The sequence below is a fragment of the Rhamphochromis longiceps genome, linkage group LG3 (assembly GCF_057381845.1).
Source record: "Rhamphochromis longiceps isolate RC_006_pf linkage group LG3, R_longiceps_female_GT1.1, whole genome shotgun sequence".
Lineage (NCBI taxonomy): Eukaryota > Metazoa > Chordata > Actinopteri > Cichliformes > Cichlidae > Rhamphochromis > Rhamphochromis longiceps.
Genome location: NC_140559.1, coordinates 63,753,540 through 63,772,408, shown reverse-complemented (window position 1 = coordinate 63,772,408; position 18,869 = coordinate 63,753,540). Strand labels below are relative to the sequence as shown.

At 44.9% G+C, this 18,869-nt stretch overlaps 2 protein-coding genes across 2 annotated transcripts in view; one reads left to right on the top strand and one right to left on the bottom strand.

The window, feature by feature from the left end:
- The window catches only part of LOC146675695 (protein TANC1-like), a 407,338-nt gene that overhangs the window by 36,294 nt on the left and 352,175 nt on the right, over positions 1–18,869 (top strand). The gene's annotated exons all lie outside the window — the stretch shown is intronic.
- Positions 1,777–3,707, bottom strand: LOC146675709 (neuroligin-2-like). The gene is made up of 2 exons (XM_085400637.1): positions 3,592–3,707; positions 1,777–3,286 (listed from the first exon to the last, which is right to left on the bottom strand). Exons 1-2 carry the CDS (start codon positions 3,690–3,692, stop codon positions 2,458–2,460), a joined length of 930 nt encoding a protein of 309 aa, XP_085256763.1. The 5' UTR covers positions 3,693–3,707; the 3' UTR covers positions 1,777–2,457.

Below are 18,869 nucleotides of genomic sequence, written 5' to 3'. Positions count from 1 at the left end.
CAAAACATCATCACCAAAGGGGGCGACACCTGACAGTTTTCTCTAAGTGCACTGTTACAGAAATAATGAGCCGCTCCTCGACATGTCCATGTTTAGTAAAACTCCCTCTATTGAAATAAGAAAACAAGCCAAAGCTAACTGACAGAATGAACCCATCACTAAAACAACGACCCCAAAAATCTTCATCACAGAAAAGTTTTGCTTACTAATCCAACAATATGTTGTGGGAATTAGAACTTTCCGGGTCATAAAGCTTTTGCCGACTCTTGGCTTAACTAATACTGACATAGTCTGAAATCAGACTTAAAGTCACTCCCTCTGTTCATTTAGGATAAATGTATCTATATCTGATTTAGGCTAAGTGCCTTTTGTTTAGATGAACTGCTGGACTTCCAGACCAGCAGGTTTAAGGAAGTCTTTATGGGGTCACACAGCAGCACATCAGCTCAGTTTACATACTGTTGACATCTTCATCAGAGGATCAGCAGGGAGCGCTGCTGAGCTGCAGTGGTCTCCACCAGAGTGACGGAGCAGGAATCACAAACAGCACAAACCCACCGTGTTGTTTCCACCCTGTTCAGGAGATCTGAGCCCCCATCCCTTTTTTTCATGTTGCAGCTCTGCACTGCAGGCCCTGAACGCCTCCCGGTTACCCTCAGTGTGCTTAGAGTTTAATTTACAACCGACGAGCTCACAGATCATCTGCAGGCAGGTGAACGAACCCTTAATGTGAGGATAATAGCAGAGCTGAGCTGAGGTCAGAAATAGTCAGGAACGGTGTCGACACAGTGAAGTCAGCTGTTTGGGAATTTGTCTGATTATCAGTTTGGGGGGGTCGGTGTTAAATAACAAAGGCGGTGTAGGATGGAGAGTGGAGGAGGGAGGGAGCAGTGATGATATGGAGGAAGGTGATTGGTTAAGCAGCAGGAAGGAGCTCATGCTGGAGTCTGAGTTTTTACTGTTGGCCTTTTTCTGCTTTTTGTTTATTGTTGTCTGACGCGGGGCCTTGAGTGATGCAGATGTGATATCACACACAGCGACAGCAGCTCTGACACACACACACACACACACACACAAGTCAGAATACACATGTGGCAGACATAAGGGGGTCAGACAGGAGCAGCATCAGTCTCTGCTCTGTTTTGTTAATAACGTAGAAAAATAATTTTGTACAATCAAGCTACATCGACGGACGCTTTACCTCACGTACCCTAAAATGAAAAAGTAGTGACAGTAAGATGGAGGCTGCACATGACACCATGACTGAGTTCACAGCTGTTGCTTTGATTCTAACGTTTAAGACTTTTGGCATCGACTCCGTTTTAATAAATGAGTGCTGGGAGGCGTCGTTTGACTTCAGGAGCTCCTGCGATGCTCCTGCGATGCTCCTGCGATGCTCCTGCGATGCTCCTGCGATGCTCTTACTCTGCGGGAGAAAACCAAAAACCAAAAGTAGCAAACATGGAGCGATATGACTCGTTTAGATTTTGGGAAACGTGCATCGACAGGTACAGTGTCCTTTTCCCCGCGTCTTTAAAAATAATTCATGCATAGATCCCCCACTGAGAAAACCCTTTTATATACTTTCTCCTTTGTACACATTTTATATAGAACTATATATAATATCATTTCTCTATATCTATATTTTCAGAAAAATTCTTTCCACACAATAAAAAACAACAATTAAACAAATGCTTCAAACAAAACAACAAAAAGAGAGAAGATGGAAGAAAGAAAATCACGACTGAGGCCAATTTGGCACTTTGTCATGAGAACATGACAGAACTCTGTTAGTTGACGGTAAATAGCGATACTCTATTTTTCTTTGGTTTTTCTTCTCCCTCGATGAGAAATGAAACACAGCAGTACTTACTTGGCACCTAAAAATGCTGGTAGAATGAAAGATATCAGTGTTTTCATAGTTATATGTTTAGTGTACGCCTCCCCCCTCCAGACTGCTCAGCAGATCGGGAATTTTTAGAGAAGAGCAGGAGGGAGGCGTGTCAAATGAGAGGAAGAGAGCAGTAATAAAACACGGATGTAGAAAAGAGAAGCATAATGTGCACATAACACACAGGAGATGGAAAAAGAGATGACGCCAACGTAAAAAAGAGAAAACAGCGAGGAGCGAGAGAGCATTCGTCCCTTTGACAAATGTTGGAGGTCTTGAGCCTGGAAACAGCAGACCGTCTTTGAAAACAGTATCTTTGAAAGATCTGAGTCACCCACCCCAAACTGCTCATCTGCTGCTGGACACTTCAGTTGCACCTCCACATGCCACCAGTGGAGGGAGCTGCCAAGTTTCACAGCACATGACGCAGCAGGTGTAGTTGCTTTTGGAGAAAGAAGAGAATAAGAGGACAGAACGAAGGCCCACGTCTAGAGGCCTCCCTTCCAGAGCGGTAGCAGAGCCAGTGTTCCTGGTCCCTAGGTGGCGCTGTGTCGGGCCTGTCCCTACTATACCCTGGTGGTGGAGTGGGGGTGGGGCAGGGTGTTGTTGTGGCCGGTGGAGGGGAATGTGTTGAAGGCGTGAAGAGGCTGCATGCTGGTGATGGTGCTGGGGATCACGGTGATGGTGTTTGGCTTCATCAGCGGCACGTTGTCGGGGGCGCGGCGCAGCGCCAGGGTGCAGTCGGCGGGGCAGGCGGGCCGCAGGATGTCGTGGGGTCGCAGGGGCTCCATGTCGTGGTGAGCGTCGTGCTCCCAGTCCTTCATCTGCAGGGACATGATCTCCTCCTCCTGCCTGTGAGCCAGGTCGTTGGCGGGGCCGCCCCGCTGAGGGGACAGCCGGTGCCGGCGCATCTCGTGCTGCTTGTCACGCTTGTAGTAAAGGGCGGCGAAGGCCAGGATGTTGAGGAAGAAGAGCGACGCTCCAACTGCAACTGTCACGCTCAGTTCGGTGGAGTAGTCGCGGGTGTCTCCGGGAAAGAGGTCCTGGGGCGGGCGCTCTGAGCCCTCGGGCTCAGGATCTGATGGGAAGGTAGGGTAAGGATGACGAGTGGTTCGAGGAACGTTGTTTCTGGGCCTCATGGTGCCGGGGTCACGGCCTGCGGGGGAGCGCGTAGTGGTGGGAAAGAGCACGTCGTGCAGGCTGTGAAGATGAGGGACTAATTCCAGCCAAAAGGCCACTTTGTTAGCTCTGTAGTTGTCTCTGACACGAGGTTTCAAACCGATGTGAAGGTACTGCTTGTCCTTCCAGTTGAACTTGGTCCAGATGACCTCCTCGAAGCGGTTGGGCTTGGTATGAATGAACTCGGTGTCCTGAGGGACGGGCAGGTTGGGGTCCCTGGTGGAGCATAAAGGTTAAACGTTTCAGTTCAAAGTTATATTCAGTCTCCATTATAAGTAACATGTGGCATCAATACACTGAATACAGACAGGAGGCCCATTCTCTGTGCAACCTTTAAACTATCTAAGACCAACCGGCTGCTCTGGGATCTGGATGCTTTTGGTGAACCAGTATGTTCAATTCTTCAAAGCCACACGGGAATTAAACTAGCAACCTAGATTCAAGTATTCAACATGACTAGAAGGCTGTCAGAGAACATACAGTAACGTGTACAGTTTACACTACTGTGACATGAGGCCTACCCAGTCTTTGCGAAGTTAGTCCAGTAAGTCATGACCACAGCGCTCAGCATCACATCGTTCTTGGAGAAGTTGCACGGGAGCAGGTCCGTGGCACCGATCATCGGTACGCCGAACACGTAAGGTATCTCGTCTCCGTGCGCGGCGTCAGCACTCGGGCCGCGTCTCGGTTTGGCAGTGGTGGTAGAACGTGTAAAAGTAAACTGGGGACTGAAACTCAGCATGGAGTTTGGCAGTGGCCACAGCTGGTGCCACCCACTGGTGGTCCGTAAACAGGGCCAACAGAGTCTTCCGCCGCATGTCGCCGTTGTCCCTGTCCGCCCAGTCTGTGTACATGAACTTAATGGTCTCCCTCAGGATGTCTTTGCCTGGTGAAGAAGCACAGGAGGGGACAAAAGGAGGGGGAAGAAAGATAAAAGTGAAAACTGCTAAGAGTAAAGTAACAGCAGTGCAAGACATTTTTTAAGAGATCGGTCTGATCAACAGATATGAAACCAAAGCAAATGTTGGTGAGATGAACCAAGAGCCAGGAAGCGAGTGAGAAATCTAGAGAGGAAAAAAAGTCTTTCAGATAACAGAAGGAGTGACAGGCAGCAGAGAGGAAGCATGACTGCATTATCCAAACATGTCTGTACTGTGACTGTGGTCCGGCTGTGAGGGGTTCGCAGGCCGATCTGTCAGAAACACCGACACTGAGATTGGGAGCCCACTACCTGGGGGATGATAGCATTACTGCCCACAGAGCCTCAAAGGTTAAGGCGCAGACACGCCGTGATGTGGATGAGTGGCTCTCTTTAGCACGCTCGTCTTGTTTGATGCACTTCACTGGGCTCACATGTTACTGATTCCATTCTTTACTCGCATGTTTTAAACGCTTAAAGCACTTTCACAGCTTTTTATATTCTTTTGAAAATTCATGTGAACTCAAGCTGTCAGAATTGTAATGTAAGCTTTGATAATTGTCCACATTTGTCATTTTGACGATTATCCGTTTATTTTAATGAATACAGCAAACAGAAAAAAACGAACAAATCAACAAACGCGGCTCCTAATGAGACAAAACCTGATGATGCTGCAAAATGCAGTTAAGTGAGAGGAGGCTGTAAAATGGAATAACTGAAAAAGTGGCAGTGTACAGAGGTGGCGTCCTCACCCTCTGGGTAGCCGTAGAGGTTGTCAACAAAGTTGGAGATGGTGTAGTCGAACGCCGCAGCTGAGATGCCGTCGTTGTCCTCACTGTCGTCCACAAACTTCAGCCCCTCTCCCTGGTTCACTCCTATCAGGATGTCATAGTTTAGGAGCTCCCCCTGGTGGAGCAAATAAGGAAGAACATGCTGAGTGCTGGAACAGAGCCTGTGTGCATCACAAGTCTACAACAGGAAGTGCAGCTGAAGCACAGCTTTGTGAATTGGCAGCATTTCATTTCCCAGTAAACAAAATAAAGATTAGCTGTTGCCATGAAATTCCTACTATAAACTGTAAATACTGCAATATATGCAGGGTTCATACACATTTTTAGGGTCAAATTCAAGCACTTTTTAAGCACATTCAAGGTCAATTTTCAAGCTTTTCCAGCACATTACCAAAAAAGAAGCATGTTTCACTTTGCATCACCTCAGTAAGACCTTGTAAAAATTTTAACAAATCATCTGAGGTCGATTTAAATGTCTTTTGTTCCCCTTTTGTTAAAAGAGCAGCACACAAAAATACAGAAAAAGGAAACGGTTGCCTTACATGCATATAGTGTACAAACTCAAAAAAACACATTCCTCTTAAAAATTAAGATGTGCAAATGTGAACAAATCAACTTGTTAGAGATCTTCATCTCCACTGTAAATAAACAACAAGCCAGAGAACAAGAAAACTGCACCAAACACCACAAACACCAACAAATTAATGTCTTCTCATCAGACATTGAAGCTTCTTTCCTGTGTGACATAAAAAATAAGAGACAGATGTTTGTTTGTTTTTTTAACTAGTTAAGCACCCACGTTCAGTCATCCACCCATTCACGCACACATTCACACACTGGTGATGTAGCTACAGCCACCCTGGGGCGCCACCAGGCCCTCTGACCACCACCAGTAGGCAACGGGTGAAGTGTCTTGCCGGGTGAAGTGTCTTGCCCAAGGACACAACGACCGAGACTGTCCAAGCCGGGGCTCGATTACAAGGCGAACTCCTAACTCTTGAGCCACGATCGCCCAGTGGGGACATGGGGACATTTCAATTTCCAGCAGGAAGCTCCCCCTTTTTGTTAAACCCTTTAGATCAGGGGTCGGCAACCTGCGGCTCTTTAGTCCTTATAGTGCGGCTCCGCGTGGTTTGTGAAAATAAATTAGCTGAAGTGTATTTTATTTATGTTAGTTCTTTTTTTAACTTGTAGTTCTAAATTGGAAGATTATTGTGATTTTGCAATATACAAATAAAATTATATTTTCTTATTTTTTCATCGCTCAAAATAAGCGTCACACTCGCGGAAGCCGGTGTACCCGGCGAAACGCCGTGCATTTATCGAGCCTTTCAACCCCAGATAGGCCAATTATGGCTCTTTGGCTCTTTGGGTCTTAAAGGTTGCTGACCCCTGCTTTAGATGAACAGAGTTTTTTAATTAAATACATAATCTTTAATAAATGTTCTCTTTTATAAAAAGTAGGATAATTAAAAAAACTTTTATTATACCTCTATTGAGTAGAAAAAAAACTCGTGTTTTCTGTCGTCTGTTATATAATATTAGTGATGTTTGTGACAATTAATTTCTTAATCGGCTGGACTAACCAATAGTCCACAACCAGGAAACACTGAAATTTTAAGTTAAGTTTGAAAACAGTTTAAAAAAAAAATACCCCATTCCAAAATGTCTTGTGACAATCTCATTGGCTTAGGGAGTGATGATGTCATAGATCTTAAGAATCTTAAGTCCTTTGATGTTTTTCCTTAAGTAGGGGTGAGAAACAGCAAGTTTTAGTTCGTTTCAGCAGCATCTGTGTTTGCAGCCTACAAAACGTTCACCACAAGCTCTTCAAAGTCATCGTATAGAAACTCCAACATGTTTCCAAGAAAAAAAACAACCAATTCAAAAAGATTACGCCGCCTCTCCTTCCTGGCGTGGCCGGCCAATTTCCCCAAATGGCGTCTCATCCTTCCAAAGGGCATTAGAGGAGAGTAGGAAGGAAAACTACCTTCTCCAGAAAAAATGCAACAAATTGAAGAAGAGAAACTTCAACTGGAGGACAAATGTAGACGAATGGAAGCCCAAAATAAAGAGCTGGAAGAAAGACAACAGCGCCAGCCGGACATAAAAATTATTAATGAGGGCTGGGGAATCAAGTTTGCTCAGAGCCGAGAGCAGATTGTGCACCTCATTAAAGAAAACAGGCAAAAGAGTGCAGAACTAAAAGAAATGACCAACCAGCTCCAAGACAAGAAAACGATGACTGATAAGATACAACGGGATCTCCAATACATGGACCGAAAAAATCGGCTCCTCCAAAGACAGCTCCATGAAGCTGTGGAAGAAAAGAAAGAATTCCTCCAACAGAAGGAAGAGCAGGACAAAAAGCAACGAGACATGCAGCACGAACTGAAGAGCATGCAGGAAAAATACCGCATGCTGAAAGAAAGCCTGGATGAAACACTGCGCCAAAATAAAGACCTTCTTCAACAGAAAGAGCAACAGCAAGAAAGACTGAAAGAAGGAAAACGTATCGTCCAGGACTTTGAGTCTAAAAATCTAAAACTGCAAGAGTTTTGTAATCAGCTGGAGGACAAAGCAACTAAAGTGGAAGAAGAAAAGGACAAACTGGAGAAACGCTGCTCACAGATGCAGAGAAGGATCGATCAGATAGCGAGAAACAACTCCGAGCTCGTTAAGGGGATTTTGGTGGAATTCAATAACTTGAAGCGTGAAAACACTCAAATGCAGGCGCAAAAACAACAAGAAGACAAAATACATGAAGACCTGCAGCTCACGCTCCAAGAAATCCAGAAAAGAAACGAGCAGTTAGAAGACAAGCACAAAGAGGTCCAACAGAGAAATGCAGACATGCACAAGGACAAGCTGATACAGGAGGCAACATCCAAACAACTCAAAGACAAGCTTGAAGAACAACAAGCAACATTGGAAGAGGTGGAACAAAGATGTGAGAAACTTGAAGAACAAAACGCAGAAACCATCGATGAGCTGAGAAATCTCATCCTGGAGAAAAAAGCGCTCGTGGAAAAGTGCATGAAAAAAAAGAAAAAATGGTTCCACTTGTTCCGGAGGAGAGACGCTACTGCTTCCTCACCTGATGTAGCCTCGTCTTGCTCCACCTCTGTTCACCCCCCCCAACCAGTCCCGGCCGTTGACTGTCCCCTCCTGAGCCTGGTTCTGCCGGAGGTTCCTGCCCGTTTAAAGGCAGTTTTTCCTCCCCACTGTCGCCAACTGCTTGCTCAGAGGGGATTGTTGGGCTTTTCTCTCCTCTGCCTTGTTTCTTCATTTACTTGTTTAACTTTTTTCATTATTACTTCATTTTACCTTGTTTCTTCATTTACTTGCTTGTTTAACTTTTTTCAACTTATCTAAATAATAAACCAATTAAATTTATCCTTTGAGTATTTTTCATCTCATCTTTACAGAATCTTTCCAAAACATTTTCAAACATTCAGATCTGTCTTTTATTTTCTTCTTGAAGCCTCATAAATGGTGAACTAAAAACCCGGAACATGGTTTGAAACATAGTTTCAGCTGAAACTGGCATAACATGCTGTGTGTGTGTGTGTGTGTGTGTGTGTGTGTGTGTGTGTGTGTGTGTGTGTGTGTGTGTGTGTGTGTGTGTGTGTGTGTGTGTGTGTGTGTGACAGGGTATCACTAGTTAGGTCATCATGTTTAGACTCATTCACTCCAAAATTATTTAGGCCAAATCTTTAAAACAGTGTCATTTCATACACATTTTCAATTCACTTCAATCGCACAAATGCAGAAATAATTATTTGCAGTATCTTATTTATTATGAGAATGTCATGCCTGATCATTTGTACCTACACCACCAAAAATGGGGGCAAAAGGGAGGAGATCATGTTTAATCGGTTATAAGAAAAGGTCAGAAATATAAGTGCCGACATGAGCAGTGTCCACAGAAACCTCTGACTCTCAGCTCAAAGCTCATATAAACCATTTCTACAACCAGCAAACAAACAAAGACACCGAACAGTTAAAAGAGCAGTGACGTCACCACGAATCTGTGGTCAGGTAATATCCATGTTTTGATTGATGATTTTCTGGAGTTAAATGTGAACCGAAGCATATTTTGGGTGTTATATGCTATTAAATACTTTTTAATTTATTTAAAAGTATTTAATAGCATATAACACCCAAAACATGCTGGGTGTGGAAATAAAAAAATCAAAATTTCCTCTGTTTGAGTCACAGTAACTTTGACATAGTAACTTTTGCAGTAAGTCCTAAATGTTCACCTTTAAAATCCCTCCCTCTGTTCATTTTGCCCACATCATGTTTCAGTGGTTGGCCTCAGGTTCTTCAGCTTCCTGACAGTCTGAAGTCAGCTGACAGAGTTTCACCTGCTAAATACACAGAAAATCTTGTTAAAGCCGCACAGTTTGCCCAACAGTAATATTCCCATTAAGCCCTTTCTAAACACTTTATAACAATGTGTCATCACTAAATTATAAACTTCTTCTCCAGATCTGCACGACTGCACTTAGTCACAGACTTTATTTAATTGTCCTGCGGCTGCTATCATATATTTTACCAAACAGTTCTTCTCACACAGTCACAGATATATTTCTCTCAATGCAAACTTCACTCATGTCTCAGACAGGAAACTTGAGTTTTTCTTTTTTTTCTGTCCCCACTCATTCAACTAATTTGCATATTGAGTCACATCTCGAGAAGTTGCCCTGACAACAGAAATGCATATTCAAAACATTGCTGCATAATTCAATTATTATTCTTTTATTTTTATTTCTACAGTCGTCACTTCTTTTGCTCAATCAGCTGGAAACCACTTCTAATTCACTATTTTAAACCTGCTTTAAGCTTCTAATCCCTGGTTGGTCCTCCCAGTCACTTTTTCCTTGTCACAACAGTCACTCTATTGTCCTGCAGCTTCCTGAGTTATTCCTCAGCTTCAGCCTTTAAGTGTGTTAAATCTACACCATTCAGCATTTATGTCATGTATTCACATTCATGAGTGTAAGCATGTCTTCATTGCGTGTATGTTGTGTGTTCATATTAATATTGAGTGTAAGCTGGTCTTCGTTGCCTCGATGTGTTTTTATAATCAGATTTAATTCCTGCATCTTTGCGCTGAACTGTGGATTCAAACTGTCTCACTTCTGATTCTCTCCAAAAATAATTTCACATGTGACAATTTCTACATGTGTGTTTTCTATTTTTCTATTCATTTATGTATTATTAGTTTATTTATTTCTTTATCTCTCTTACTTTTTTTATTTACCTTTCTGTTGTGATGCTCTGGATGTTTCTAAACCCACAAATTCAGCCTCAATGTTCAACCCAACTTTCCTATGCTGTCACTTTAACACGTCCAACCTTCACCTCTCACCGGTCCTCGTCCCCTCTTCTCTCAACTTCCTGTGTGGCCTCCCAAATCAAACACAGGCCCAAATCAGCTGTTTCTTCTTCTCTCTTCATTCTCTCTTCCTCTTTTCAGTCTTTTCTTGGCGCTTAACTCCCAGCATGGCAAATATGAACTCAGACAGTCCCATCCAGTGGTTTCACACAGTCATGTCACTGGTACACTTTCCAGCTTGTAATTCAGAGCGCATGTTTCCATCAACATACATGCTGCTGGACCCTTCAGTGTTGTAGGTCAGGTGCACTGTCTTTTTGCCTGCTGTTAATTCTTCAAGTCCTCGGTGTTGTTCTGTCTGTCTTCTGTCTTCATCAGGAGATTAACTGTCCTTTAAGCTTCTTCTCAGGATAAGGACAGGATGAGAGGTGAAGCTGTGACATTTTAAACCAAAGCCTGTTTTCGTCCCAATTCTGTTAATCTATCATTTTTCTGCTGTATTCTTCCAGGAGGTTGAGCAAGTCCATGGGCACCTGTATTAACACACTAAGACATTTATTTAATATCATTTTCATTACTATTACTTTGCACTTTCATTCTCTAATTCCTCTGTTTTCATTTTGAAACGTCTCTCACAAGCTCACAAGCTATATTCAGACTTCCTGCTTCACTTCCTGCCAGACACACACTGCGATTGGTTTATAAAGGCCTCTCTTATTAAAATACATAAAACAATCTAATCAGAAAATAAGCACTAAGAATATATATTTATCTTGTAACATTGTTTAAGTTAATGAACAATTGTGTTGAAAACTAAGATTACAATATCAATCAAGATAATTATAATGATGGTTTTTGCTGTAATTAAACAGTCATGTGGAAATGTGGCAACCACAGAACTTTAGAGGCCTTTTGTTCAATTATGTGTGGACTGTTTCTTTAGTCTCATACACAAATTGTTCTCAGCGTCTATGAGACTGATGAAATATCCATGTGTGCTGAAAGAGACTGTGCTGGTCTGACCCCCTCAACCGAGGTATTGTGGGTAATGAAAGAGCAGATAGGTTGGCTAAAGCAGCTGTTAAAAAAGTAGACATAGATGTGCAGATACCATTGTTGAAATCTGAGGGAAAAGAATAGTTTGGACACAAAGTAAGAATTTCTGGAGAATGGCATGGGATAATGGAACAAAAGGGAGACATGGGGTACAAAACACAATAGAAGTTAAGAGGAGTAGTGGGTTAAATAGGCAGCAGGAGAATACAAACAGGTCACTGCTTTCTGAATGGTTCTCTTTTTATGATGGGGAAACATCCGACTGGGTTATGTGATGGTGTAATGCTATGGAGACGGTTGAACATGTGGTTATTAGTTGAAGTATAGAAGTCAAAGGAGAGTGTTGAGGGTGGGAACTGGTGGTGAAATGAAACTTACGTTTGAAAAAGTGGTTAATCAGTTAAGTCCTGATGAGGTGAAAGGAGTGGTTTTTCATTTTTGAGAAATACTGATGTCATCAAGAGGATCTGGGGATCTGGAAGAGAAGTAAGAGTAAAAGCCAGGAGATGGCAGTAGTGCAACATCTTTGGATGCAAGCTGCTGTTAAAAATGACAGAAGAAGAAGTTTGCTTGATCGTTCCTCAGCTCGTCTGTGTGAAGCTGAGTGTAAAGAGGCTCCTGCTGTCAGAGAAACACTCTGACTGTTTCTGGATGGGCCTGGGTCCCCTTTCCCTGGCGGGTCGCGGAGTATGTGGGTGCCTACTGGGGTCAGCGGGGGAGCTGGCCCCAGGGAAGGGTTACCTGCCCCTCCCTTCCTTCCCTCCCCATCTCCAGCTGCCTCCCTCTTCCCGCTCCACCACAACCACCCACACATGCAGGGCCTTGGAGTAGGGGTATGTCACCAGGGTGCAGAGGAGGCTACCCCCCCCCCCCCCCCCTCTGTCCCCTTCTGGCTGCCTCTGCCTCAATTTTATCCCACAACTTAGACATTCACATTACTCACACTCTCATTACACATACATATAGGATCTTGGGGGTGGGCACGCTACACGGAGTCCAAATTACCATCAGGGTGTACACCTCACCCCTGGCGTCGTTGCCCACCTCTCAATTTTAAATACACGTAGACATTGAGGGCTAGCAGGAGGGACTATGCGCTTACCTGCTGCTCTCTGGCAGGTAGCTCCAAGCCCTCCTGGGTTTTAAATGCACCTTAGAACACACATGCATCAACACTACAATGAGCGGGTGGAGGGAGGTTTGGAGTCTTCTCTCACCCCCGTTCTCTGCGGCCTGCTGGTGCGGGGGGGCTAGGAGGAGTTGGCCGTCCGACTGCGGTCTGGAGTGTGGGGCCTCCCTGCTGCTGCGGAGTCGGGGTGGTCTGCCTCTCCCCACTGCAGGGAAAAGGGTAACACCACCTGGGTCTGGGTGCAGTTCCCCCCTCCAGGGGCAAGGGTACCTAGACCCGGTTAGTAGAGTACGCTTGGGGAGTGTGATCGTGTATACAGCGTCTCTTTATGTCTGTCTCCACGTTGGTTGACTGTGGAGTGAGTGCATATGAGAGCATGAGGGGGGGAATGGATGTTTGTGTCTGTGTGTGCCTGTATGTCTGTGTCTATATGTCAGGTCGGGTATCAGACGCCACCTCTCTGGGGACATCTCAGGCCCTCCAAGGTTTGGAGGCCTATCTCCCCCCACCACCACTTCCCCTGCCAGTGGCGGACCCCCTCAGGGGTTGGTAGTTCTTTGTGTCTGGGGGTGGGCGTCTGGGTACACACCGGCTCACTCCTTGGCGGCCGCTTATCGGGGCCTGGAGCCTGGGGCTCGCTCGGGCCACTTCGGAGGTGGGGTGCCCCCGGCCTCTCAGCCTGGGGCTCGGTCACTCAGGCACAGCTGGCTGCCGGCGGAGCTCACGGGCGCGTCACTGCAACTCCCCCTGGCTTCTGCTCCGCGGCTGCTGAGTGACCCCTCATCTGGGACTCTCCTCAGCTCTTTCTGGGACAGTGGCGCGGCTGCCCCTCTGTTGGTCTTCCTTGGTCTCTTGTGTTCTGGGGGCCTCTGGATGTCTCCTCCATACCTGCTTCATGCCCTGGAGGACGGGGCTGTGGCTCCCCACACCCTCTAGCAGATCGTTACATGGAGAAACCTTTGGAATGCAAGCATGCTGATCCACACAGGTATACACACAGGTGTACACACGGGTATTCACAGACGCGGACTACAGCTTTCTTGGCTGCTGCCTCAAAGCACATTGTGCGCTGTCTATCTTGCGTGCTGCACAATATCGTTTATTATTTAGTATCTACTGATATCTACTGCTAGCTAGTTTATTGTGATGGTGCTTTTTTTTTCTTATTATGTTGCTCTTTGTTGTTTGCTTTCTCTTCTGTTTTTTTTCTCCATACAGGTGACCCAGGAGTTTTGGTTTTTTTTTCTCTCTTCCCCCCCTTCTCACCGTCTCTTCTCCCTTTTGGTTTTCTTTCTCTCCCTCTCTTTCTTTCATTCTTTCTCCCTGTCCTATCCCCCAGTCATGTCTGTCCCGTTTGTAACAACTGAAAATAAAATAAATACATAATTATAATAAAGGTCAATCAAATGGACCAATATGGCAAGGCCATGATGATCCACTTGGTAAAATAAATCCGCTTGGCATCTTTCTTGGCCTTGAGACAACAATTCTGATGGCTAAAGATCCAAACGGGACACAAAAAAGAAAAAAAAAATGACAGAAGAAGAAGTTTGCTTGATCGTCTGTGTGAAGCTGAGTGTAAAGAGGCTCCTGCTGTCAGAGAAACACTCTGACTGTTTCACAGAGTCAGACATGTTCAGACTGAATTTCAGTCAGAAACTCAGCATCACATTGATGAAGCTGCAGATTAATTGTGGTTAATTTGTGATTCATTTCTTTGCTGCCAGCTGAAATTTAAATGTAATTTAAAAGAAGGATTCAAGGTTATTGGGTTTTTGAACCCAAAGATATCACATGAACGTGTATGAATTGTATGATATGTCTCTTCTATTTTTCCATCCATCCGTTCGCTTCCACATCTCCTTTTCAGGGTCGTGGGCGGTGCTGGAGCTGTCATCTTCTTCTTCTATTTTTCTATGATCATATTTTGATGTTGATTGTGATTGGTTTTATTTGTTTCTTCGGCGGTTGTAGTGTTTTAATATTTAGACTTTTTTCCATTATTGTAATTGTGTATAAAGTTTGATTTGAATGAAATTTACACTCAAATGCTTTCAGTGTTGCTGTGTTAAGTGTTTGCATGATTAACGTTTGTATGGAAGACTGGTGGGGGAGGCTGTTACATCTTGCAGGAGGTCTCCTCTCTCCAGGAACTCACTCTGCAGGTGGGAGAGATACAGGAGAGGTGGAGGAAGAACTCAGCCTGGGTGTCTATGTCTTGTGTTGTCTGGAGGATGAGTGGATTAACAGACTATAAAGCACCAACAACCGGTATGACGAACGCGGCCGTGACTCTGGCAGACGAGCTGAACACTTTCTATGCTCGCTTCGAGGCTGCAGCTAAGGACTCCAACAATGCTAGTGCTAGCGGCGCTAACGGCTGCAGACAGGAACATACTGCCAGCACCGGAAACGTGCTCGTCATCTCCGAGCATGAAGTAAGGAGAGCCTTCAAAAGAGTGAACACCAGGAAAGCAGCAGGACCAGACGGCATCCCAGGTCGTATCCTCAGAGACTGCGCATACCAGCTAGCTCCTGTGTTCACTGAGATATTCAACATCTCTTTATCTCAGTCGGTGATCCCCACATGCTTCAAAGAGTCCATCATTGTTCCTGTCCCGAAGAAACCCCACCCTGCTTCTCTCAATGACTATCACCCTGTAGCCCTCACCTCAGTAGTGATGAAGTGCTTTGAACGCCTGGTCAGAGACTTCATCATTTCTTCACTACCAGACACACTGGACCCACTACAGTTCGCTTACCGTCCAAATCGTTCCACAGACGATGCCATCTCTCATCTCCTCCACACATCACTCACTCACTTGGACACTAGAAGGGGGAATTATGTTAAAATGCTCTTCATAGACTACAGCTCTGCATTTAACACCATAATTCCCTCAACACTCACCACCAAGCTGGAGCATCTGGGACTCAGCTCATATGTGTCAGTGGATCTCCAACTTCCTAACTGGCAGACCACAGGCCGTAAGGATGGGCGGACATGTCTCAGCCTCCACCACTCTCGTGGTGGGCCTGATCTCTGATAACAACGAGACGGCCTACCTGAAGGAGATTAGGAATCTGGAGAACTGGTGCCAGAGGAACAACCTCCTTCTAAACGTCAGTAAGACAAAGGAGCTGATAGTGGACTTCAGCACTAAGCAGGAGAGGAACTACCAGACCCCCATCATCAACGAGTGCCCAGTGGAGAGAGTGGACAGCTTCAAATACCTCGGAGTTCACATCACGCAGGACCTGTCATGGTCCTGTCACATCAACACCGTGGTGAAAAGGCCCGACAGCGTCTCTACCACCTCAGACGCTTGAGAGACTTCCAACTGCCCTCCAAGGTGCTCAGGAACTTTTACTCGTGCACCATAGAGAGCATCCTGACGGGAAACATCTTAACCTGGTTCGGGAACAGCACCATGCAGGACAGACGAGCTCTACAGAGGGTTGTGCGGTCAGCTGAGCGCACCATCCGCTCCGAGCTCCCTGACCTGCACTCAATCTACAGCAGGCGGTGCTGGACCAAGGCCAGGAAGATCGTGAAGGACCTCAGCCATCCCAACAACAGACTGTTCTCTCTGTTGAGGTCAGGAAAGCGATTCCGCTCCCTGAAGACCAACACAGAGAGACTGAGGAGGAGCTTCTTCCCGCAGGCGATACGGTCTCTCAATCACACCACCACACAGTACTGACCCACACATACAGTTCTTACACACACACTGGACTTTCTGGACATTGTTTTCACTTCATCACTTAAATCACTTTAAGCATATTTGCACTGCACAAGACACTAAATAATGTGGATTGCACAACACTGGACATTATATTCTTCATTTCAGGTTAATACTTGTACAGCTGCTGTTGTTGTGTATATATTTATTTATATTTCTTCATACATTCTTATATAGTTCTATATTGTGTATTTTGTTGTACAGTTATTTTATTTTCAACTTTAATTTATATATTTTATCTTATTCTTTCCCAGTTAAATTTACCCTTCATTCTAATTTGTGTTGTACAGTTATTTCATTTTTAACCTTAATTTATATTTTATTCCTTCCTAGTTAAATTTACCCTTTTTAATTTTTCATATTTATTTCCTATCTTATTCATAGCCTTTTCCTTTTTTGTTTTCTTTAGGTCACAAGCAGTTGTCCAAGCATTTCATTACATATCGTACTGTGTATGACTGTGTACGTGACAAATAAAATTTGAATTTGAATTTGAATTTGGATGACGGGGTGGGTGCAGTTTTCTCTGTGGTGGGATCGGGTGGGCCGTCCTGGGCTCTGTGGGGCCGGGCGGCGCTGCTGAACTGGGCCCCAGTCCAGATGGGCTTGGGCCCCCTTGCCCTTCCCTTCCTTCCCTCCCCATCTCCAGCTGCCTCCCTCTTCCCGCTCCACCACAATCACCCACACATGCAGGGCCTTGGGGTAAAGGTGTGTCACCAGGGTGCAGAGGAGGCATCCCCCCCTCTGTCCCCTTTTGGCTGCCTCTGCCTCAATTTTATCCCACAACTTAGACATTCACATTACTCACACTCTCATAACACATACATATAGGACCTTGGGGGTGGGAACGCTACACGGCATCCAGAAGACCATCAGGGTGTACGACCTCACCCCTGGCGCCGTTGCCCACCTCTCAATTTTAAATCCACGTAGACATTGAGGGCTATCAGGAGGGGCTCTGCGCTTACCTGCTGCTGAGTAATTGCATATGAGAGCATGAGGGTGGGAATGGATGTTTGTATCTGTGTGTGCCTGTTTGTCTGTGTCCATATGTCAGGTCGGGTATCAGACGCCACCTCTCTGGGGACATCTCAGGCCCTCCAAGGTATGGAGGCCTATCTCCCCCCACCACTCCCCCTGCCAGTGGCAGACGCCCTCAGACATCGGTGCGTTGGTGGTTCTTTGTGTCTGGGGATGGGCGTCCAGGTACGCAGCGGCTCACTCCTGGTGGCTGCTTGTCGGGGCCTGGAGCCTGGGGCTCGCTCGGGCTCCTTCAGGGTGCGGTGCCTTTGGCCTCTCAGCCTGGGGCTCGGTCACTCTGGCACAGCTGGCTGCCGGCGGAGCTCACGGGCACATCACGTTTAAATCATGCTTTTTATCTGTTTTTGTTTTTTAATGTTCTGTAAAGAACTTGGGATCACCTTGTTGTTGAATTGTGCGATATAAAGAAACTTGCCTTGCATTTTGGCTGCTACCTCAAAGCACACTGTGCGCTGTCGATCTTACGTGCTGCACAATATTATTCAATATTTAGTATTTACAGTTATATTCACATAGATCATCGCGATGCTGTTGTTTATTATATTGCTCTCTTTTGTTTGCTTGTTTTCTCTTTTTTCTTTCTCAACAGGTGATCCAGGTGATTGATAGATGGATTTTTTGTCTGTTTGTTTTGTTGGCTTGGACAACTTCCTACCAGACCCGTGGAAGTGGAAGCTTCAGTGAGGAAAGATTCCTGCTCCCAGCCGTTCATTGGCTCGGCATTTTAAACCCCTAAAGGGTCACCTGGCCTGTAACTAAACAGGGCCAATAAAACAAAAATCACAAGAATAATACAAAACTTTCAGCCAGTTTATCTTAATACATTAACTTATTCTTGTGTACACAGTAATTCATAAATAAATAATGTATATTATCAATAAAGATTGATCTAAACAGTTTAACTGCTATGTGCAGATAAAGGTTGCACAGCTTTAAAACATTTGCTATCCAGCAAATATCAGTCAAACTCAACACAAAAGGAAACACAACAATGGTTCAAATTGTTTGGACCGGTGATCCAAATCAACTGGTGTTGGTCAAACAGATGTGTGGTAGACTTACTTTGAAGGAGCTGCTACCGACAAACCAGCAAATAAACACCAAATATTTCATCTGTGACATTTGTGAGGTTTCCTCAAACACACTCCGTCAGTCTTGTTGCTGTTGAACGACAAACTATTTAAAAATGTCGCGGGTTTACCTGGTCATATTCTCATTCACGGGGCGATCGCCAAAACAAAAGCAAACCATTAACACCACGCCGATGCTGTTCACAGGACAGCAAGAGTAACGATCAGGAGCATCTGGTCTTCGTTATCGTTCCCCTCGTGCGTGTTATTACTGCGATTTCAGCGTTTTCGCTTCACAACTAAAGTGTGCAGTTTACTTTGTGTGCACTCAAATGGAGTCAAGTCAATTAGCGCCACCTGTGGTCAAGTGCCATAGCCTACAGCCAGATGAACTTGTGACACACATCTGAGCCACGTTTGAATTCCTGTTTCATGCACAATACATTTGTAACTTTTAATTTTTTCTGTTTTTGTGTCTTGCAAATAAACCTTTAAACTGATTTGAAATGATGTTATGTATTTATTTTTGGCCTTTATCTACGGTGGCCCTGAGAGGCCAAACGGACTGCAACTTAAGAAAACACCAGCAATAAAAAAAACGCTGCAAAAGCACAAAAAACACAACTGAAATAGGAAAAAAGAAAACGGAAGTGTTTCTGGGGAGACAATAGTAATTAGTAATAAACAGAGCCAGTGTGACTAAGTGGAG

Excerpts from the sequence above, each read along its gene's own strand:
- LOC146675709 (XM_085400637.1), bottom strand. The coding sequence starts at position 3,692 with ATGATCGGTGCCACGGACCTGCTCCCGTGCAACTTCTCCAAGAACGAT. Across the intron at positions 3,287-3,591 it reads ACTAACTTCGCAAAGACTGG|GGACCCCAACCTGCCCGTCC; the intron begins GTAGGCCTCATG and ends ATGCTCCACCAG.